The following is a 24,223-nucleotide window of genomic DNA, read 5'->3' as shown; positions in this document are numbered from 1 at the left end:
AGTTTTAATTAACTCTTTAACCTCTTTCTTCCCTAAGCATTTTTTTTATTTATTACTGGTATATATTTTTCTCATTTGTATGTAACCTTTTACATTTCTTATTCAGTCATATTTATAGCACTGAATCCAACAAATGTTTTGTACCAGAAACATGAGTCTAGTGCCTTTATAAAAGAGACAAGTCACAAATTAACATTTTTATCTAAATCTAGTTTAATAACCCTAAAATTTGTAGTTCAAATTTTTGTTATCCCTAAGAAGTTTTTATTAAAGAGGTTGTTAGGCCAATATTAAATCCTGCCAGCTCCTTTGCAATAAGAAGGTATATTATACAGTGTTTTTTTTTTTTTAATTCAGCAGATAAATACCTTTTTTTAGATCGCTGATGTGCAGTCATGTGACTGCCCACCATTCTTCCTCCCCAATGAACAGACTACGGTGGGAGGGGCTGAGTTTCCCCTCTAAAATCAGCAGGGCGGTCACGTGACTGCACATCAGTGATGTAAACAATGGCATTTAGCTGCAGAATTTAAAAAAAACACACACGGTCTAGTACATATTCTAATTGCAGAGGGGCCGGCAGGAAATGGCAGTAATGTTTTACTGGTGAAACAGGGCAGGAGGGTAGAGGAGAAGGAGATGGGAGAAGCGGGGAGGAGAGGAGAGGGGAGGGGCAGGGAGTGGAGGAGATCATGTTCTCACTGCTGACTACGGAACTGACAGGGAGAGGAAGAAGGAGGAGGAGGAGATGCAGAGATGCACAGGGGAGAGCTGTTATGATGGAGGCATGTAAACTGACCACGCTTTCAAGGCCATGATAAACGTGGTCAGCTCACAGAGGGGAATTCAGGACCAGACATGATCAGCCAGGTACTGTAGTAGATAGCAAGGGGTGACTGAAAAGGCAAAAGCACTATGCTACAGCTTGTACCTTAAAGGGACAGGGGCATGATTTTTTTTTTTTTTTGGGGGGGGTGGTAACAATTACTTTAACTCTACCAATCCTCTCCTTTAGCTATTTTTTTTCTTCTTACTATTCGCATGTAAACTTTTTACATATGTGTTCATATGTTTGTAGTACTTAATTAAAAACCTGGGGTAGGAAGGTGTTGCACTTTGGCATAGCTGTCTTGAGTGCCACAGGACCTCATCCCAGTTCTGCCCACACACCCTTGCAGTTGAAGGTGGGTATAGCGGACTGACTATTCACAAGTTATGGCATTTTACATGCAGCATTTTATTACGGTCTGACTTCCAGTAGACCTGTACTAGATAAATATGGGGGTTGCTACTGCAGACATTTCCTTCTGGAAATGCTAGTAGCCTAACTGTCATGGTGATCCAACGGCTTCAGTACTTTCTGATGCACGGACCTTGAACAGATCCAGTATACAGAACATGCCATGGTCTGTAAAAGCCTTTATGATAAATAGTTCTCGGGCTAGGGGTAAAAAGGACCACGTAGCCCATAAATAATTGTACTTAAAAACGGCAGGCTCTGTAGGTGGCGCCTTCTGCAATCTTGGGCTGCCACTATGCTTAAACAGAGTCATGTAAATATGGAAGTACATAGCCTTACACTAATTTTTTATATATTTACAATTTCTCTGACACGGAAATCAAATACATTTTGGTATCAATCGGGGACAAGGGGTGGAGGTTGTTTCTCTTGACACCTAACACATTGCATGAGGGTTCACACATCTCACTGTGGAGAACTTTGCCATCCAGTTTTAATCTTATTGATAAGACATTTGGCCAAGTCTCAAGTGAGGCTGCCAAGTTATTTAGTGTGGTGGATGCAGACACTCCAGGGAGACATAGTAACAGACCTGGTGTTGTGTTGTAACTAACCTTCTGCTCCGCTTCGGTTGCTATTTATACTTAAAGTAGTGAAACTGTGGTCAGTAACAAACACATTTACAATTACATGATTTTTTTTTATGCTCAACTGAACTTTCAGTTGAAATCAGTTGCATACATTCCAGGAATATGAAAACAAAAGGTGTAAAAGGTCTTACAGTTCATTTCTGTAGAAAGAAGCCACAGCCTGAGTAGAAAGTCTGGTACGTTGGAGAGAAGGACCTTCGCTCTATGTGTGAAAGCAGTGGTCTCTCTGCAGATGTCTGACGTGTCCCCTGTTGAGTAAAATCTAGAGTTCACCAAACAGCATGGAGCGTGACCTTTGCTGGTTACAGAGCTAAAGGTCAGACTCAGCAAACCTGTGCAGAGAGACCACTGCTTTCCTGCAGTGAGAAAGGGTCTTTTTTTTTTAAGCTTGCTGGCAAGGGACAGTCTTTTTATTCAGGCTGTGGCTGCTTTCTAAAGACAACAAATTGTAATACTTTGCATACATTTTGTTTTGATGCACCTGGAGTGTATTAAGCTGATTTAAATTGAAAGTTCATTTGGGATTTCACATCTTTGCTTCACCTCAAGATATCTTGTGCTGTATGCATGCTAGAAAGGTTAGGTACTGTGTATAAATACATGTATGAAATGCCAAGACATGACTCATGGCGTAAAGCTATATGTTACCATTCAAAGCTTTCTTGGAGTATGGATAGCTATAGACTAACAGATGTCTCCCTGAGAACAAGTGTTGGGGAGACAACTGTCCATTGTCTTTAGCACCAAAATAGAGTACATAGCTTCGGGGTGAACACAGGTTTACTTTAAAGCAGATGTTTTTTGTCAGTTTATAGAACTCATTTATGGCTTTTTATACTCATGAATGTGTTTGTACCATATTTTACATCTGTGTATGCATGCATTGTTTGGACATTATATCAACAGGATATAAATAAATACATTTCTGTTTGCCCATGCCAAGACTTACAGGTTTTAGCATTATCCTCAATTTCAACCTGCGCCTTTGGATCCCGGATGATATCTTTCCAGTCAATGGTATCAGTGTAGCACAGCTGTTCATTATTGATAATATGGATGCCTCCAGCCAGGATTTCTGGGAAAAATATCAAAAGAAAAGGCAAATTAGCAGACAATGTCTGATGATGAAAGTAGACGTTACTTGCAGTTTTGTTACTGGTTCCTGCTAAGTGATGCGCTAATACAGCAACATATACTCACCGGCCACTTTATTAGGTAGGTGAATTTCAACGTGGCATGGTTGGTGGTGCTAGATGGGCTGGTCTGAATATTTAAAAAACTGCTAATCTCCTGGGATTTTCACACACAACCATCTCTAGGGTTTACAGAGAATGGTCCAAAAAAAGAGAAAATATCCAGTGAGTGGCAGTTGTGTGGACAAAAATGCCTTGTTAATGTCAGAGGAGAATGGGCCGCAGTAAAGGCAACAGTAACTCAAATAACCACTCGTTACAACCAAGGTATGCAGAATACGATCTCTAAATGCACAACTGATCGAACCTTGAAGCAGATGGGCTACAGCAGCAGAAGACCACACCAGGTGCCACTCTTGTCAGCTAAGAACAGGGAACTGAGGCTACAATTTGCGCAAGCTCACCAAAATTGGACAATAGAAGATTGGAAAAACGTTGCTTGGTCTGATGAGTCTGGATTTCAGCTGCGACATTCAGATGGTAGGGTCAGAATTTGGTGTAAACAACATGAATACATGGATCCATCCTGTGTTGTATCAATGGTTCAGGCTGGTGGTGGTGTATTGGTGTGGGGGATATTTTTTTGGCACACTTTGGGCACCTTAGTACCAATTGGGTATCGTTTAAAAGCCACGGCCTACCTGCTTATACTCTGCGTTCTGTTTTTGTGTAGTCGCTATCTAAGTTAGCTTCAGTGGCTTTAGGTGTTTAGAAATAATAAAGTGTTTTATAACTGTAGAAGAGTTCTGCCATATTTATTGTCCAACATGACTGCCTCCCCTGTAACCTAGCTATAAGTCAAAGTGATCTACAGAGGGTGATCAGGATCCTTTACAGAGATTTGATTAAGACCTGGGAAAGTGTAAGTTCTATTGTGATTGTGTTGTGTTTGCGTAACTCTGAAACCTGTATAACCAGTGCACCTATCCAGTTAGACGCAGGTTCATATTTTATCTGTTTGTCTGGTAATGTGAAAAACACAATAGTATTGGCATGCCGCCACTAGTTGTAAAGCAATAAAGGCCAAAATACTGGCCAAAGTCCATCAGGGTGTTCCTGCATAAACATAATGTGAGGATTGCTGCTATGAAGGAGTACTGAGGTCACTGTGTGCTGGTCAGTCACAAAATTGGAGCGGCTGCAGAATGCGACTCCCACATACAGAGGTTATTGTAGGATTTTGAACTCATTAGACATGTCAGTTTGTCATCTCAACAACCCTCACTGTTCTGGAAATCTATTTAGAAGAGTTTTTGAAGCTTCAGCTTCTAGGGGCAGAAAATAAAACAATTTTTTTGAATTCTTGAGAGCGATTAAAAAAACGCTGAACGCTCCTAACTGCTGCTAAAAGCTGGCACAAAAAATGCTATTATGAGAGTTTTTCATCCAGCATTTGTCTGGCATTTTTTTAGCTTATAGAGTGCATGGAGCCTTAAACTGTAACGTGGTGGTTTTAAAAAAAATGCTGGGGTTAAATCAGTTCCTTTAAAGCTGACTAGTTCTAATGGGCAGGCCAAACACCAAATGAATGCAACTGTCTGACACTAAAAAATGAAACAGTACTTTAACCACTTCAGCCCCACAAGGATTTGCCCCCTTAATGACCAGGCCATTTTTTGTGATACGGCACTGCGTCGCTTTAACTGACAATTGTGCAGTCGTGCAACATTGTACCCCGACGTCCTTTTTTTCCCCACAAATAGAGCTCTGTGGTTTTTATTTTTTGTGCTATAAACAAAAAAACAGCGTCAATTTTGAAAAAAAACAATATTTTTTACTTTTTGCTATAATAAATATAAAAAAAAAAATAATAAAAAAAAATTCTTTATTAGTTTAGGCCAATATGTATTCTTCTGCATATTTTTGGTAAAAAAAAAATCGCAATAAGCGTATATGAATTGGTTTGCGCAAAAGTCATAGCGTCTACAACAGGGGTCTCAAACTGGCGGCCCTCCAGCTATTGCGAAACTACAAGTCCCATAATGCCTCTGCCTGTGGGAGTCATGCTTGTAACTGTCAGCCTTGCAATGCCTCATGGGACATGTAGTTTCGCAACAGCTGGAGGGCCACCAGTTTGAGACCCCTGGTCTACAAAATAGGGAATAGATTTATGGCATTTTTATGGCATTTTTATTATTTTATTTTTTTTACTAGTAATGGAGGCGAGCTGTGATTTTTAGCGAGACTGCAACATTGCGGTGGACAGATCAGACACTTTTGACACTTTTTTGGGACCAGTGACATTTATACAGCGATCAGAGCTATAAAAATGCACTGATTACTGTATAAATGTCACTGGCAGGGAAGGGGTTAACACTAGGGGGTTAACTGTGTTCCCTGGGTGTGTTCTAACTGTGAGGGGATGTGACTGACCAGATCATTGTTCCTACTTAGTGGGAACAGATGATCTGTTTCCCTTCCCCTGTCAGAACAGGGATTTGTGTGTTTACACACATAAATCCCCATCCTGGCTCTCATGCCTGTGATCGCGGGTGGCTGGCGGCAATCACGCCCGCCAGCCACACGCATTGGGTACCCGGCCGTGCAGCGGGTGCACACCTGCTATGGCTCTTAAAGGAGCCACCGTTTATATACAGCCAGGGAGCCATTCAGCCAGGGTGTCCAGGCACCCTGGGGAGCCTTCGGGTTTTTTCCAGGGGTGCCTTAGCAAAATGCCTAAAAATTGTTTTATACAAGCCGGCGGGTGTATCAAGCCTGCCTTTTAGTTACACAAAGCCACAGGTTTTTATTGTACCCCATTCCAACCTTCCAACCACCGGGCCTCCTAACAACCAATAACATCATCGGTTGATAAGGAGCATGTCGGGCGCCTGCACAACATCCTTGTTTACCCCTCCCCTGCCCATGTCCATGTCCAAGAACACTTAGGGGCACATTAGCTGAGTGAGGGAGAGAAACATTGGAATACAAGTCAGCAACAGTACGCAAAGCAGTATTTGCTTTGGAAGAATAAATCACCTCTAAAGTTGGGGGTCCGTTTCGTGTGGATGTTGCTTGGGAACCTTTAGGAGGGTGAAGCATTTTTTTCTGCCAGGAAAACGCTCCCAAAAAAAATTTTTTCTGCTCCTAAACGCTGAAGCTTAAAAAATGCTTCTAGCATAAAATAGTGTGCATGGACACATAGGATAACTCTATTAGCTTCTAGGAGCAGAAAATAAAAAACTTCTGGGAGCTTAAAAACATGTTTGTGTGCATAGAGCCTGAGCCATACCAGATTTCATGCGAATAGCTGAACAGTCACTACATTTGACTGGATGCAGTCGCTGTTCAGCTGACAATCTTCAGCCTAACTCCCTCAATCTTCAGATCGAGGATGGTGGACAGTGGGAAGAATACAGGTTCACCCATGGCTCGGATTTCTGGTTCATTAGGGGGCGGTTGAACGTCACTCCATGAAATCCTGAAATCCCTGGCTTTAGGCCAGTCAAAACTATTCTTAAAGCGGAACTTTACCCATAACAACTTGATAAAAAATAATGTTCTTTAGCAAGGAACATACATTCCACATTAATAATTAAGCCACTAAAATTAGTTTGTGCTGTAAAGTGTCTCCAGCATTGCTCCTGATTCTTCTTGCCGGAGGCTGCCATTTTGCTGAAGCCCAGAGCCCCTGAACAGCAGTAAATCATAAACCGGAACTAAACCCATCGATTTAATGGTTTCAAAAGACAGTTACCTGGAATGCCGGGATTGCTAATTGTCACATTTGCTTATGTCCTCAACCAAACTGTCAGACAGCAAATGGCTTGTGTCATAACTAATCACATGTGCAGCACCATGGCAGCTGCATATCAAACAGAACCAGCTTCCTTGGCTGCAAAGAGTAGAAGGGTTTAATTCCAGTTTTAGGCCCCTTTCACACGATCAGCCCGCAAAGATTTGCCTGTCCGTTTTTCAGGCGGATCTGAGCGGGCCTTCCATTGACTTCTATGGACAGGCAGATATCAGCAGAGATGTGTACACTGACACCCACCTGCCATCCGATCTGACAAGATCTGCTCAATACAGATGGATGGCAATACGTTCGTCCAGCGGATCAGATGAAAACGGACAGGCTGTCCGTTTTCATCCAATCTCGCCATTAAGACAGACTACACAGTGAGCAGAGACGGACCTGTCATCTGACTGCTCAGCGGGGATCAACGGAGCGAACTCCCGCTGAGCTAGTGGAGTCCACTGAGTGGATCAGCCCCGTGTGAAAGGGGCCTAAGGCTGTCAGCAGGCCTCTACAAACTCAGCAGTGCCTAAAAATGCCTAAAAATGGAGAGCAACTGAGCATGTGCAGAGCAGGATGAGACAGTGTATTACTGAATTTTAATCAGTGTAGACACTTATTTTTAATGTTTTACACAGCTATACCTGCAAAAGGGGCCAGCCTGAAGTGATCTAGCAGAACTTCATTTTCTGACTAAAGTTCCACTGTGAGTTTTGGACAGAGTAGGGAGTTGTAGTTTCTACTGCTATACAGTGCACAATTAAAAGATTTTCTTTTACTAAGGACCAGTTCCCACCAGATGCAGTTCTGTGCGCTTTTTTTCTGCACTAAAAATGCATGCACAGTGTTTTCCATGTATTCCAATGGCTCTAGTTCACACCATGCAGTCAGTTTCCGGTCAGTTTTCAGTCAGTTTCTGCACCAGAAGCTGACACATTGGCCCCTCCTCAATGCAGCAGGCTATCTATTGCATGAAACAATGTACAGGTACGTTGTTTTGCACAATAGCGCCGCCCTGCCGCAGAATATATGGGTTGGGCGGTCCTAAAGACCCCTTTCACACTGAGGCGTTTTTCAGGCGCTAAAGGGCTAAAAATAGCGCCTGTAAAGCGCCTGAAAAGCGCCTCCCCTGCCCTCCCCAATGTGAAAGCCGAGTGCTTTCACACTGGAGCGGTGCGCTTGCAGGACGTTAGAAAAAGTCCTGCAAGCATCATCTTTGGAGCGGTTTAGGAGCGGTGTATACACCTCTCCTCCACCACCCCTGCCCATTGAAAACAATGGGCACCGCTGCCAAAGCGCCTGCATTTAACCCTTTCTTTTGCCGCTAAAATGGCGGTAAAGCGCCACTAAAACTATCAGCGCTTTACCGCTAACGAGGAGCAGTGCCAGTATGAAAGGGGTCTAAGTGGTTAAAATACATCTAAAGGCTCCTGTATGACAGCGTCAACAAGTATCAAATCCAGTTACTGTGAGGCACAAGCCTTATAAAGTAAACAGAAAAATTCCCCTACCTCCAATGATTAGGCCAAATCCTCCATGTTTGTCCCCTATGCATCCCCTCCCAGTCACTGCAGCTCCCAGTGGGAGGGATTCAGCAACAAAGGCAGTGCTGTCAATCCAGAAGTAGTGACAATGATGAAAGCCAGCACCCCTCAACATTTTGTCTCATTGTAGTGCAAGCAGGCACAGCCTACAAGAGTGGCAACTCTGCTCTAAATTCAGAAGCAATGTAACATTGTGGCCACACCATCATAGCAAGATGCATTAGGTGGACTTCACTGGCAAGATCAACAGTTATTGTAGGGACTTTGCAGGGGAACTAAGAGAAAACTGTAAGTGCAAATGTACTTAGAATTAAGTGCAGCACATATTTTTTTATTTATGAGATCATTCTGATATGTGCCCTCTAATTCATCTAAAGTTTCACAAGTTAACTTAAAGTGGGTGTAAACCCTCACATATACCCAGTGAAGTGAACAGCCTCAGATGACACTCTGTTAATCTATTTATAGCACCCACCCAGACACAAATTTTAGGCAGATTTTATCTTGGTTGACAGAGAACTTGTCAGAAGTTATCATGCTGATAACAGAGAAACGAAACAGCAGAAAGACACAGGACTCAGTGCTTAGGAGAGTGATAAGTAAACACTGCAGATTCATGTGATGAGATGCTTTAAGAAAGGCCTGGATTCTTTCCTAAATGCACACAACATAACTGGGTACTAACAATTATAGGTAAAGTTGATCCAGGGAAAATACGATTGCCTCTCGGGGGTCAGGAAGGAATTGTTTCCCCTGCTGTAGCAAATTAGATAATGCTTTGCTGGGGTTTTTCGCCTTCCTCTGGATCAACTGTGGGTATAGGATTAGGTATATGGGATTGTTTGATATTACTTTTTATATATTTTTTTTTATGGTTGAACTGGATGGACCTGTGTCTTTTTTCAACCTGACTAACTATGTAACTTTGTAATGTGCCCAGGTCAAATTTCATGAATTGGGTCTACTTTCACTTTTGCATGATGAGGCGAAAATTAAAGTATTTTCCATTTGCTTGATTGTACATTATTTTACTTTAAAAAACAAAACCACGAACATCTGCTCAAGCTAATATACTATAGACCTATATTTCTGAACTGTTACAAACAAACTATATTATAAATTAGTCCAATGATGAGGAAACACCGCTCAAGGTGTAAGTGCTGCAAGTCTAGTGTTGCTTCCAAAGCAGAGGTGCCATCACCCGGCTCGCCTTTGAGATCAACATGGGAAAAATGGATGAATGGCTGCACACTCCAGAAGGATACCAAAATCTTTATTGTCCTGATCAACAAATAAAAGCATATACGGCACAGCGAGCACCAGGAGATAAAAATGTTAATCATGAACGGTTATCTGCGTGAAACACATTACCATTTTTATCTCCTGGTGCTCGCTGTGCCGTATATGCTTTTATTTGTTGATCACGACAATAAAGATTTTGGCATCCTTCCGGAGTGTGCAGCCATTCATCCATTTTTCGCTATAATATAAATTACCAACTAACTCCCTAATAAACATATGCGCCCTGAAAAATCCCCAGCTGTTGGATCATTATTGTGATCAATTCCGCTCACCTGTTAGCTGGTGAAAGCCAAGCATCTGAAGGCCCCGTGTGCCGTTAACCTGGTTATTAAGGGTCATATAAAGGGAATATTTGTCCTCATACAGACTCTGTCCTCGAATCACACGCAGGTTGTCTAGCGGCAGATATTGAAAAATGTTCAACGCGATCAAAACGTACCCCGTCACTTCACGTATAGACTAAAAAGACACAAGTGAAACACACATTACCATCTTCATGCAAAGTTTATTGCAGTAAGGTCATAAACAGGGCATTGCAGTATTCATTCGTCATTCTATAATAACAACTCTGCATGAGAAAATTAGATGTTGTACATAAATGGAAAGAAGGCATTCATTTCTCTCGTCACGTCATCCAATATGGCACACTATGGAAGTTTTGTCAGACTGTTCAGGCTTCTATTCACAAAGGCCAGACATTATTGTCTAAAACATTCACATCACTTTCTCTGAGCACAGAGGCTGGGACAGAAATGTCTTCCTGCAGCGAAAAAAAACTGCTATGGTTTAAAAAAAAAAAGTTCAAAAAGGTGTAAAAAAAATGAAATAAATAAAATTATATAAATACAGTATTTGCCTTCTCCTCACTGAAACCACCCACCCCCTGCACCAGAACAAAGCAATGGTGAGATCTTGCCAAAATTCACTGCTTTATGTTTTTCAACCCTGGCATACATCCCACTTAAGCTCTTATTGCCAATATAAATAATCTACCAAATATATTAATGCAAGTACATTGTGCAAATGGAATCCAACCAATGAGTGATGATTGGAGTGGCATTGTTACACTCTAGGAATGCACTGCTGTGGTGCAGGGTATGGCTTTCTGTATTCACCTGCTGTGATGGGAAGCCTCTCCCACTGGCTGGAGCTGTACTTTACCTGTTCTAAGCTGTAGGGAGGAGTAGGGAGGGGAAACAAGTTGTGCAATATTCAAGTATGAAGGCTGGTTAAACAGGACTGGCTGGAGCAACATTCCTGTGACGGAGGTGCACTGCCTAACATTTCAAACCATTTATTCACACATGAAACAACAGACATCTGTATTGTGGGTGAATAGTACAGTGTCATTTTAGCATACCTTCCATACATACTGCGTGAAAAAAGTGACTACTATGAAGGAAAGTTCAATAAAGCTACTGGTTGCATGATGAGAAGCAAGCAAGAACACTTTTTTTAAACTTTTATTTAATCCTGAAGGGGACCAAGTGCATATAGCACTTGGTCCTGTTTGGATCATTGGGGATTAATGGTTCCTATTTTTCTGGCTGTGGCTCCACACCCATTTTAAGCCCAAATTACGGGCATTTCTGTGGTGGGGGTTACAGCAAACAACAAGCCCTGCCCCCTCTCTAAGCTGACTGTTCCTTTACTATTCTGGATAAACGGTTTCACCTCAACAGCGCAGATAGTTCTCTCATAACAGTGAAAATTCACTCGGCTCTGAGGCTCTGTGTGATCTATCTGCTGATGCTTGTGCACATACACAGTCCCCACACTACTGAGTGATGTCTCACTATTATGAATGAGCAATCAGGGCCATTGGGACCAGTGCTGTGCATTACACAGTGTCAGGGCTGGGCTCAGCCCTTCCTTCTCTGAGCTGACCGCTCAGCTGTCGGCTAATTGCAAGCTCCTATCTCTCCACAGTTACTCAGCTGTTGATGATATCCTGCTCGTCAGTCCACCCTACTTAAGCCGTCCAGTCCAGAGGAGCTCTGCCTTTGACTTGGTCAACATCACACAAACTATCTCCTGCGATCCTGTTCAAGACGTGCTTTGCTGACATCCCTTCTGGCTCCAGAACCTGCTTGCTGTTCCACTACATTGATCCCTGACTTCTGGCTTGGCTGACTATCCGTTCCGGTTACTGAACTTTGGCTATGTTTTGACTAAGTTTGTTCTTTTTACTTTTATTATTAAACAAGTGTGATTTAACTGTACTTCTGTCTCAGCCTGATTTCATGGTTTCTGACACACAGGCCCACATCACTGATTGTTCAATCATAAAAGTGAAAGGTCACTCAGAGCTGCAGGGCTGTGTGATCCACAGGCCAGGGCTGTATATGTTTATAAGCAGCCGCAGATAGACACACAGCACTGCAGGCTGTGCAATCTATTGTGAATGTCAGCGCTGGGCTCCAGAGCAGACACTGCTGCCAGTCACTAGAACTGTCATTAAGAAATTTGTCTCCTTTCTAGCAGCATGGTCCACACTGCTTGGCAACGGCAGGACAGATTCCAATAGGATCAAGTGCTACATTCACTTCATCTTCCATAGGGTTATATAAAAGTTTAAAAAAGACTAGTAAGACTACTTTTTTAAAAGATGAGGGTCTTAAACTGTAAGATTACCCCCAACAACATTAGACCCCACTGCAACAATAGATCTCCCCAGGGACAATAGAATCCCCAGTAGCCAGCATCAACTGTCCCTCCAACACACCCCACCACCCCTTGCCATGTATGTAGATACATTAATTGCTGGAGGTGCCGGAACTGCGTTCTCCCGTGTTCCTGCAGAAAAAAAGCCCTGATGCTCAATAGTGTATAAAGACTAGCATTGGTGTGTGTTCAGCTACCATTTTCTAGAGCAGTATTTATAATTACTTTTATAAGTGTAATTTCATTAATAAAGTGGTTACAACATTTATTTATTTATTTGACAACATTTTTTGGGAGTGATATCTAACATAAGCTATATTTCATATTTAAATTGCAGAATACGTCAATTTTAACCAGTAAATTAATACAGCTGATTTTCTATTAGGAATTCCTGACCACAATTTACTTAAAGCTGAACTCTGGGTATAAAAACTGTCATTTAAATAAATTCCCCAATAGTCAAAAAGTATATAAACTCACCTTGTGCACACCAAAAACTTTGGCCACCCCATCTATTTCCTTGTAAAATTAGCAGTGACATCACCACTTTGCCTGTAAAGACAGCAGGCATGTGAGAGGGGCACTGCAGGCTCCACCCACTACAGGCTGCCTGCAAAAAACTACAGGAGGAGGCGGAGTCAAGACCAGTCACCCTGCACAAGAAGAGAGAGCAGCAGTGATTGGACTTTATTACAGGATAGGAGGCGAAGTAGAGGAGTTGTTTCCTAACAGATCACTGCAAAGATCTGGAAAATATATACAAAGCACACCAAGATTCAAGTAAGAATACACAAGCCTCCTGCATTTAGACGATATTTGCTTTTCCTGGGGTTCAGCTTTAAAGTAAAACACCAGTCAACAGGTTTGGATACAGTGTGGAAGGGTTTGAAATGCTGTCAGGTTTTTATTGATGTCTGTATCTTTTCAGGGAAATTCACTCTCAAGTTCTTGCCTTGTAGCCATTGTCAGCACAACAAAATGCACAGGGAAACCTAATTTGTTACAACTGTCATCAAACAGGAGAAAAGGGAGGGTCTGGGGACACCTTTTCCAGTGAAGACATTCAAACATTGGGATTTTGTGAACAATTCATTTTCTGTTTTCTTTGAAACAGTAAGTCAAAAATATTCCCATCAAAAAAAAAAAAAAAAACACAGAGATGCTAAAGCATCTCTATTCAAAGCCATAGAAAACGTTTTGGGTTCAGTTCTACTTTAAAACACACATTGGACAGTGTTTATATTGCTTCTTTAAATCTCACCTTTAGGAATGACAGATCTTTATTGTTCTCAACCAGCACAATCTCCAGGTTACCCATCACGATATGACAGTTGTTGTACATGTTCTTCAAGGTCAGATGCTGGTATTCAGCCTCACCTGTAACACTCAGACCATTCACTGTCCCAGTACAAACTGTAAGAAACAGAAAAAATGCATTTAGGAAAAAAAAAATCTCTTTTCCATAAAAAAAGTGGATTTTCTAAAAGTGAAACTTAATATATGCCTTTATAGACACAAATTCAGGAATAATACATCATCTTGTCCATACAGAATAAGGCAGACTGCTTATTTATAGGGTAATTCCCAAGTTTAAAAGTGCAGACATCTACTGTACATTACTATTTTCTACCTGTTTAATACCATCCTTGCATGGAGCATTCTAAGGCCGGCGATACGCGGAGCAAATTTCTTTCCTGCAACCACTGGCAATGCGGGAATCCCTCCTGTCGGGCCACTGTCTTCTCCCAGTGGGAGGGCAGGGGAAATTGACAGTGATTATTGCTAGCGGCTATAACACTGAATGACACATATATGGAGTCTGAGAGGCTGTACACCGCGATAACAAATATTTGAGAAAAAAGAGAGGAAGGTTCCCTGTGGGTTTTTTTTTTTTTAGCAGCAAGCATGAGTCAAAAAGGTTTTGTAAAAATATATAATAATTTTATTATCAAAGGACAATTTATAATGGTTGTACTGTCCGATGTTAAGGAAAAAGGGGCTTTTCCTGAACATCGGACAGTACAACCATAATATATAATATTAATATGGTATTGTCAACTATTTGTTTTCCCCTTTCCAATCTATTAGCCTTGCATTGTGTATACCAGAGCTCATATTTTAACTCTTGTATTAATATTGTCCAATTGTCCTTTGATAATAAAATTAATATATCTTTTTACAAAACCTTTTTGACTCATACTTGCTGCTAAAACACCCCACGGGGAACCTTTCTCTTTTTTTTTTCAAATAATTGCTAGCGGTTATAGCAGCTGCTAGCAATAATCGCAAGTAAAACCCAGCATGCTGGTTGTACCCAAGGTGATCGATTGATCAACTAGGTACATTTAGCCTGCCCATACATGGTTTGAATCTCGGCTGCTTCTTGCTGAACCAGCCAAGATTCGAACCATGCATGGCCTGCCTAAAGGCTTGTTCACATGGGTGGCTGGGGGGGTGTAAAAGCAGGCAGTGAAGCCGCTGTTTTAGCTCTCCCTGACGCCCTCCTAAAGAAAGGCATGCAGCCATTTAGGGCTGTACACATGGTGTGACAGCTATGCTTTGCTTGTGGGTGCACCACAAATAAAACCGCATGTCAAATTCACAGGGTGGTGCCACTGCCATACACAACCCATTTAGGTGTATAAAGCCGCTCTGTAAGCGCTCTGCGGGCGTGGTGGTTCAGCCCTTTTGGGGGTTAAAACAGATGGTGACACCACCTGTCAAACACCTTCTGAAAAGTGATCCACTGCAGATCACTTTTCAGAGGGGCAGCAAGGGTGTGAAAATGTACATGTAAAGATGGGGTGTATATAGCTCAAATTTTCTTGCTGAAAAATCAAAGGAGTTCAGTGATTTGTTTGTGTTTGGAAGGCACCACCTTTGATCAGTGAGGTTTTTCTTTAACTGCTACAAAAATGAAGAGGCCGACCTGCAGGAAGAATGAAAACTTTTATAGACTAAATCTGTTATGGAAAGTATATATGTATCCTAATGATTGACGGATTACAGAAGAGGGCTGGATACATCTACAGGTGAACTAGGAAAACTGCCAAGAAACTGCAAATTTTAAAGGAGCATTGTTAGACGGGTAAACATGGAACATTCCAAAAATCTGAATCATTACAATGATCACTATTCCAGATTAGTATGTTACTGATTTTCTATGTTTCTTACATATTAACTACAGATAAAACACCAACCATTCCTTCCTCCATGACAGTATGAAAATCAATATATAGCAATAATACAATTGCCATACACAACCCATTTAGGTGTATAAAGCCGCGCTGTAAGCATGGTGGTTCAGCCCTTTTGGGGTTAAAACAGATGGTGACACCACCTGTCAAAAACCTTCTGAAAAGTGATACACTGCAGATCACTTTTCAGAGGGGCAGCAAGGGTGTGAGAGTGTACATGTAAAGATGGGGTGTATATAGCTCGAATTTTGGCTGATTTTTGCTGAAAAATCAAAGGAGCTCAGTGATTTGTTTGTGTTTGGAAGGCAACACCTTGATCAGTGAGGTTTTTCTTTAACTGCTACAAAAATGAAGAGGCCGACCTGCAGGAAGAATGAAAACTTTGACAGACTAAATCTGTTATGGAAAGTATATATGTATCCTAATGATTGACAGATTACAGAAGAGGGCTGGATACATCTACAGGTGAACTAGGAAAACTGCCAAGAAACTGTAAATTTTAAAGGAGCATTGTTAGAAGGGTAAACATGAAACATTCCAAAAATCTGAATCATTACAATGATCACTATTCCAGATTAGTATGTTACTGATTTTCTATGTTTCTTACATATTAACTACAGATAAAACACCAATCATTCCTTCCTCCATGACAGTATGAAAATTAATATATAGCAATAATACAATTGAAAATGATTGAAGTGCAGATACACAGTTACATTATGCAAATGCTGCCCATCATATATACTGTACATTTCCTTTAATGAATAATAGATATAACCAATTCCAATAAAGAACATTGCAGTATTCTCAGGAATAACATTTTTTTTTTAAATTACATTTTTTATTAAAGCTGAGCTCCAGGCCAATATGAAATACACAATTGAATGTAGTTATGGATTAGTTAAAGTCGTTGTAAAGGCAGAAGGTTTTTTTATCTTAATGCATTCTGTGTATACAAAGGAGCATGGGGAAGCTCATGTCCATAATGGAGGTGGTAGTGACACAGCCCCAAATGATCCAAAATGTTTCAAAAGGGATATGGTCCAGAAATATTTAGCCAGAATAAAGGTGGATAAAGCACCTGGACCAGATGGCATCCACACACGGATCCTAAAAGAATTGAGCTCTGTCATTTCAAAGCCATTGTATCTAATTTTTAGGGACTCATTAATGACGGAAATAGTACCACTGGATTGGCGTAGTTCCAATGTGGTACCTATATTTAAAAGGGAACAACGTCTTTACCAATTAATTATAGACCTGTTAGTTTAACTTCTATAGTTGGGAAGATACTGGAGAGTTTAATAAAAGACCACATAGATGAATTCTTGCTGGGAAAAAATATTTTAAGCAACAGACAGCATGGATTCATGATAGACAGAAGTTGTCAAACAAATCTGATTTCTTTTTATGAGGAGTTAAGTAAAACCTTGGACAGAGGGGTGGCTGTGGACGTGGTATACTTCGATTTTGCAAAAGCGTTTGACACAGTTTCCCACACACGACTCCTGTGTAAGGTAAAGCCTTCAGGCTTGGAAATATTAATTTCTAAATGGATAGAAAACTGGCTAAAAAGACAGAATTCAGAGAGCTGTGGGTAATGATTCTTATTCTGAATGATCTAAGGTTATCAGTTGTGTACCCCAAGGTTTAGTGTTGGGACCCTTACTTTTTAATATCTTTATAAATGATATTGGGTCTGGGATTAAAAGTAACATTTCTGTCTTTGCAGATGACACCAAGCTATGCAGTGGAATAACATCCTTACAGGATGTCTCCAATTTATAAACCAACCTCAATGCACTGTCTAATTGGGCGACTATGTGGCAGATGAGGTTTAATGTTGAGAAATGTAAAGTTATGCACTTGGAGGCTAAGAATATGCATGCAACATACAAACTAGGGGGACTACAACTGGGGGAATCAATGGCGGAGAAGGATCTGGGGGTTTTGGTAGATCATAAGCTCAATAATAGCATGCAATGCCAAGCTGCAGTTTCCAAAGCGAGCAAAATCCTTTCTTGTATTAAGAGAGGTATGGACTCCAGAGAGAGAGATATCATTTTGCCCCTGTACAAATAAGTAGTAAGACCTCATCTGGAATATGCAGTTCAGTTTCAGGCACCAGTTCTCAAAAAAGGATATCGGGGGAACTGGAGAAAGTGCAGAGAAGGGCAACCAAACTGATAAGAGGCATGGAGGAGCTCAGCTATGAGGAAAGATTAGAGGAACTGAATTTATTCACTTTTGAGAAGAGGAGAATAAGGGGGGATATGATCACTATGTATAAATATATAAGGGGCCCATATAGGGAATTGGTGTTGAGTTATTCACTTTACGGTCAACACTGAGGACTAGGGGGCACTCTTTACATCTACAGGAAAAGAGATTTCATCTCCAAATACGGAAAGGTTTCTTCACAGTAAGAGCTGTGAAAATGTGGAATAATCTCCCTCCAGAGGTGTTTCTGGCCAGCTCAGTAGATTGCTTTAAGAAAGGCCTGGATTCTTTCCTAAATGTACATAATATAACTGGGTACTAACATTTATAGGTAAAGTTGATCCAGGGAAAATCCGATTGGGATCAGAAAGGAATTTTTTCCCCTGCTGTGGCAAATTTGTTCTTGCTTTTCTGGGGGGGGGTTTCGCCTTCCTCTGGATCAACTGTGGTATATGGGATTGTATGATATTTTTTATTTTATTTTATTTTATTTTTTTATGGTTGAACTAGATGGACTTGTGTCTTTTTTCAACCTGACTAACTAGGTAACTTTGGGGATTATACCCTGTCCAAATTACCTAACAACTAACCTCCTGACACTGATACTCAACAAGACAACACACAGGCATTCGCAGACCTACGTGCACTCGCTTATCAACATGCACTCGCAGACCAATGTGCACTCGCAGACCAATGTGCACTCGCAGACCAACGTGCACTCGCAGACCCACGTGCACTCACAGACCCACGTGCACTCGCAGACCAATGTGCACTTGCTTAAATTGACAAACAACTTGTAACTTTGTTTAGCCAGACTTATGCTCCTCTATAAAAACATACAACCAGGCCCTGCCTTCCGTGAGCTGTCTTCAGACGTCAATGCAGTCGAGGAATAAAGCCTTGTTAAAGACCCAGCTCAGCATATGATTGGACCACTACAGGACAGCGCAACACTGATGAGGTAACCAATATGCTCTGTGCTCCCATCAGTAGGATTACAGTGTTCAATGCAATGGCCCCTGGTGCATATTTTCTCTTTGCCAGTTTGTGTGCTGGGGATTACTGAAGGTTTATCTCAACAGATAAAAGTACTTTTAACTGAAATATGGAAACATTTATTTAATGATTTTTAATAAATTCCAAAACTGCATTAATGTTGGTTTATTATTTACATAGATTCAGCTTTGAGGTTAGCATAATACATAACCAATGGTCATCATGGTGGGCCTACCTCAATGGTATTCAGGCCCCAAGCAGTATTAGGGCCTGTGTTGATGTGGTTTTGTTTACACCAAAACTGTTTCTCTTCCCATGAAGGTCTTTGGGAATGCAAAAGCAGTTTGACGCTGCTTAGAAGAATGTCAGGTACAGGTGATAAGGAGGCGACCTGCATGTCAAAGACACCTGTCAATGAATTGTGAAGGATTTCAAGAGCGTCTCAAATTGATCTCAAATGCAAGTGGAATTAACCCAAATGCGAGCTGCATTTGCCCCTCCACACAAACCCAAAGCTCGTTGACACAGGCTCTAATGGAATAAATACTAGGCAAGGCAATTTGTAATGCGAGTATATAGACGTGGCTATAATCTAAAATTTCTTGCTGAATTTTGCTATAATATGGTCTTGTAAGGCTAAAAGAAGTACATTGATATATGCTGTGTTTTTAGGGCATACCTTTTTTAGCTAATGACTAAATATATATTATTATTTATAGCCCCTCTGATTTCATCAGCATTATATTTACATCCACTGTTTGTAATAGTATTACAACAAAGAATATATAGCTATTTTCCTTCAAAAAGGCACGGTGAGACTAAAGCCAGCCATAGATGTTGGGATTTTCTTTCCTGCAACCCATGGTTTATTCCCCCATCAACACAGAAATGCCAGTATAAAAGTGTAGGACGCCACTCACCCAGCCAAATGCTCGTGGATGTATGTAGTGGCCTCAGCCCTCAGAGCTCTGGCCATGATCTGACGTGGTTTACCCACCCACCGGGGCTTAGTCGCAGAGACCTATAGCTCCTGACGATAATTACATGAAAAATCTGACATGCTGGTTTTACCCAAGTTGATCGATCGATCAACTTGGGTTCAATCAGCCTGCCCATACAGAGATTCGGACTATCTATGGCTGGCTTAACTTGCCTTTTTATTTATTTTGCATACAGGAATTTGGTAATTGCATTTAAAACTTCTATGCATACTAGTGAATTTTTGAGAAAATATGGTGGTAACCGACAGTATGGTATTTTAACTTTTTTTTTTTTTAACTTTATTTTTAGTATTGTGGAGCATCTTGAATAATAGAACTTCTGATGAATTAGAACTATACAATATATGCATATACCAAAACATGCAAAATAATAAAACTTTCCAGTACCTATCAAATTTAAGCAGAAAATGCTCAGTCAGCAGATAACTAATTTTAAATTGTTATTTTAAATTAGACTTTTGCTTACTCTAGTGTATAGTTTTTTTTTCTTCATTTAGTAGATGTAAACCCCAAGTGAAAGTCATTAGGTTTGTTAAAGAGCTATGTGTTACAAACAATTGCCTTTTTTCATACAATACTTCTTTTCATCTTTTTTTAAGCCTTTGTTTCATCTCTGTGCTGCTAATTGCCTGTATTCTCTTTGCAGTCACTTTCAGTCCACCAGAAATACCATTGTATTTCTCAGGGTGGGTTTGATGAAAGTGAAAATAGTGAACATGCCTGGGGAATGTGCATCAGCACAGCCACTTGTGGTCTCCATTGGAAGCCCATTGACAGGAACAGAGCATTGATAAATTAGATTTGCATCATCACAGAGTGGTACTGTGGATACGAGGGATGAGTAAACATGTGCCACGTCCTGATATATTATATTGGAAAATATGTTTTTGGATGATCGACTTTATAGGCACAACACTAACTACATTGTTCTGTAAAAAAAGTTTATAAATGTATTATTTACAGAAACATATGAAACAATTTTAAAAACATTGACTATCCACAATTGTGCCTTGAAGCATACAAAACACCACCTATGTATCATAGAGATTAGACAGAGGCATTGTCATCCATACCAGGAAGTTTCTTCACAAAGCGCTGCAAATTTAAAATATTAAAATGACTTGTAGTTGATTCAGAAGTTTATATGAGATTTTAATGATTTGGTTTGCAGAGAATTACAACTTCTGCATGTGGGGTAGAAGCAGTGGGCCCAAAGTTGTTATACTGCCTAGGCCCCTGCTTAGTCTTGATCAGGCTTTGACATGTACTGGTCAACACATAATGGGTCACCATACCATGTTTTCACAGCTGTGTATAGTAAATTCCACAGTTCCAGGTCTAGATTGTCAGCACTGGACAAGTGAACCATTTTGTCCTCCATAGATATTTTACAATCCTCTGCTAAACAATAGACAATCTAATTATGGAAATGGCTTCTAGTGCGCAAAGCTTGTAATTTCTTTCATAGCAGTTGTGAATAATTAAAATAAGAGGGAAGCTCAGTGATGGATAAGGGTGACTTTTTCCCCCTCAAGACGTAAAAATGGGAAAGGTCAGGCATTAGAAAGGATCCAAACAAACCCAAGTACATTGACAAGTGTCCAAGCAATGCTGCCCCCGCCTCTGCCTGTCCCGGAGAGAATGGCTCCTCTCTCTGCTGGACACAATGTGTCCTTTTCTGTGTCTGGACACAGCCTCTCATTGTGCCCCGATCAGGAATCTGATGAGAGGCTCAAGGGGCAGGAATGAAAAAAAAAGTGAGGTCTGGATGTAAGTAAAGAATTTCTTAAGCTCCATTGCCATAACAAGACTGTGGACATTACTGCATTCAATGCAACATGCATGTGTACACACACACACAGAAAGACTATATGAACTTACTATATGCAGGGTATAATAGTAACAATGCACATTATAAACCCTTGCTATTGTGTTGTACAAACATGCAACTAAAAATTCAAACCTATATTTAAAAGGGAATTTATTTTCCTTTGGCAGCCCCCCCCCCCATAAATAAATAAATATACTGTACTATATATATATATATATATATATATATATATATATATATATATATATATATATATATATATATATATATATCACACTATCTCGCAACAGTGAGTACACCCCTCACATTTTTGTAAATATTTTATTATACCTTTTAATGTGACAACACTGAAGAAGTGACACTTTGCTACAATGTAAAGTAATGAGTGTACAGCTTGTATAATAGTGTAAATTTGCTGTCCCCTCAAAATAACTCAACACACAGCCATTAATGTCTAAACCGCAGACAACAAAAATGAGTAGACCCTTAAGTAAAAGTGTCCAAATTGGGCCCAATTAGCCATTTTCCTTTTCTGGTGTCATGTGACTCATTTAATGTTACAAGGTCTCAGGTGTGAATGGGGAGCAGGTGTGTAAATTTGGTGTTATCATTCTCACTCTCTCATACTGGTCACTGGAAGTTCAGTATGGCACCTCATGACAAAGAACTCTTTGAGGATCTGAAAAAAAGAATTGTTGCTCTACATAAAGATGGCCTAGGCTATAAGAAGATTGCCAAGACCTTCAAACTGAGCTGCAGCACGGTGGCCAAGTCCATGCAGCGGTTTAACAGAACAGGTTCCACTCAGGCCTCGCCATGGTCCACCAAAGAAGTTGAGTGCACATGCTCAGCGTCATATCCAGAGGTTGTCTTTGGGAAATAGACATATGAGTGCTGCCAGCATTGCTGCAGAGGTTGAAGGGGTGGGGGGTCAGTCTGTCAGTGCTCAGACCATACACCGCACACTGCATCAAATTGGTCTGCATGGCGTCCCAGAAGGAAGCCTCTTCTAAAGATGATGCACAAGAAAGCCTGCAAACAGTTTGCTGAAGACAAGCAGACTAAGGACATTACTAGAACAATGTCCTGTGGTCTGATGAAACCAAGACAAACCTATTTGGTTCAGATGGTGTCAAGCGGTTGTGGTGGCAACAGGTGAGGAGTACAAAGACAAGTGTGTCTTGCCTACAGTCAAGCATGGTGGTGGGAGTGTCGTGGTCTGGGGCTGCATGAGTCCTGCCGGATCTGGGGAACTACAGTTCATTGAGGGAACCGTGAATTCCAACATGTACTGTGACATACTGAAGCAGAGCATGATCCCCTGCCTTTGGAGACTGGGCCGCAGGGCAGTATTCCAACATGATAATGACCCCAAACACACCTCCAAGATGACCACTGACTTGCCAAAGAAGCTGAGGGTAAAGGTGATGGACTGGCCAAGCATGTCTCCAGACCTAAACCCTATTGAGCAACTGTGGGGCATCCTCAAATGGAAGGTGGAGGAGCGCAAGGTCTCTAATATCCACCAGCTCTGTGATGTCGTCATGGAGGAGTGGAAGAGGACTCCAGTGGCAACCTGTGAAGCCCTGGTGAACTCCATGCCCAAGAGGGTTAAGGCAGAGTTATTTAGAGGGGACAGCAAATTTACACTATTATACAAGCTGTACACTGAAAAGATATAATAAAATATTTACAAAAATGTGTGGGGTGTACTCACTTTTTTGAGATACTATATATATCTATATATAGATATAGATATAGATATATATCTATATCTATATATAGATATAGATATATATCTATATCTATATCTATATATAGATATAGATATATATCTATATCTATATATAGATATATATATATACAGTGGGGACGGAAAGTATTCAGACCTCCTTACATTTTTCACTCTTTGTTATATTGCAACCATTTGCTAAAATCATTTAACTTCATTTTTTCCCCTCATTAATGTACACAGAGCACCCCATATTGACAGAAAACACAGAATTGTTGACATTTTTGCAGATTTATTAAAAAAGAAAAACTGAAATATCACATGGTCCTAAGTATTCAGACCGTTTGCTGTGACACTCATATATTTAACTCAGGTGCTGTCCATTTCTTCTGATCATCCTTGAGATGGTTCTACACCTTCATTTGAGTCCACCTGCGTTTGATTATACTGATTGGACTTGATTAGGAAAGCCACACACCTGTCTATATAAGACCTTACAGCTCACAGTGCATGTCAGAGCAAATGAGAATCATGAGGTCAAAGGAACTGCTGAAGAGCTCAGAGACAGAATTGTGGCAAGGCACAGATCCTGGCCAAGGTTACAAAAAACTTTCTGCTGCACTTAAGGTTCCTAAGAGCACAGTGGCCTCCATAATCCATAAAATGGAAGTTGTTTGAGACGACCAGAACCCTTCCTAGAGCTGGCCATCCGGCCAAACTGAGCTATCGGGGGAGAAGAGCCTTGGTGAGAGAGGTAAAGAAGAACCCAAAGATCACTGTAGCTGAGCTCCAGAGATGCAGTCGGGAGATGGGAGAAAGTTGTAGAAAGTCAACCATCACTACAGCCCTCCACCAGTCGGGCTTTATGGCAGAGTGGCCCAACAGAAGCCTCTCCTCAGTGCAAGACACATGAAAGC

The 24,223-nt window shown here is 40.9% G+C and overlaps 1 protein-coding gene across 1 annotated transcript in view; it reads right to left on the bottom strand.

Annotated features, from left to right (window-relative positions):
* Positions 1-24,223, bottom strand: part of ERBB3 (erb-b2 receptor tyrosine kinase 3) — a 138,593-nt gene that overhangs the window by 62,014 nt on the left and 52,356 nt on the right. The window contains exons 2-4 of the mRNA XM_073613974.1: positions 13,591-13,742; positions 9,938-10,124; positions 2,840-2,965 (exon numbers count right to left, since the gene is read on the bottom strand). Of these exons, the coding sequence (XP_073470075.1) occupies positions 2,840-2,965; positions 9,938-10,124; positions 13,591-13,742 (465 nt within the window). The remainder of the gene's footprint in view (positions 1-2,839; positions 2,966-9,937; positions 10,125-13,590; positions 13,743-24,223) is intronic.

The sequence above is a fragment of the Aquarana catesbeiana genome, linkage group LG02, assembly GCF_042186555.1.
Source record: "Aquarana catesbeiana isolate 2022-GZ linkage group LG02, ASM4218655v1, whole genome shotgun sequence".
Taxonomy (NCBI): Eukaryota; Metazoa; Chordata; class Amphibia; order Anura; family Ranidae; genus Aquarana; species Aquarana catesbeiana.
The sequence above is the reverse complement of the archived record's forward strand: the minus strand, read 5'-3'. Positions and strand labels throughout refer to the sequence as shown.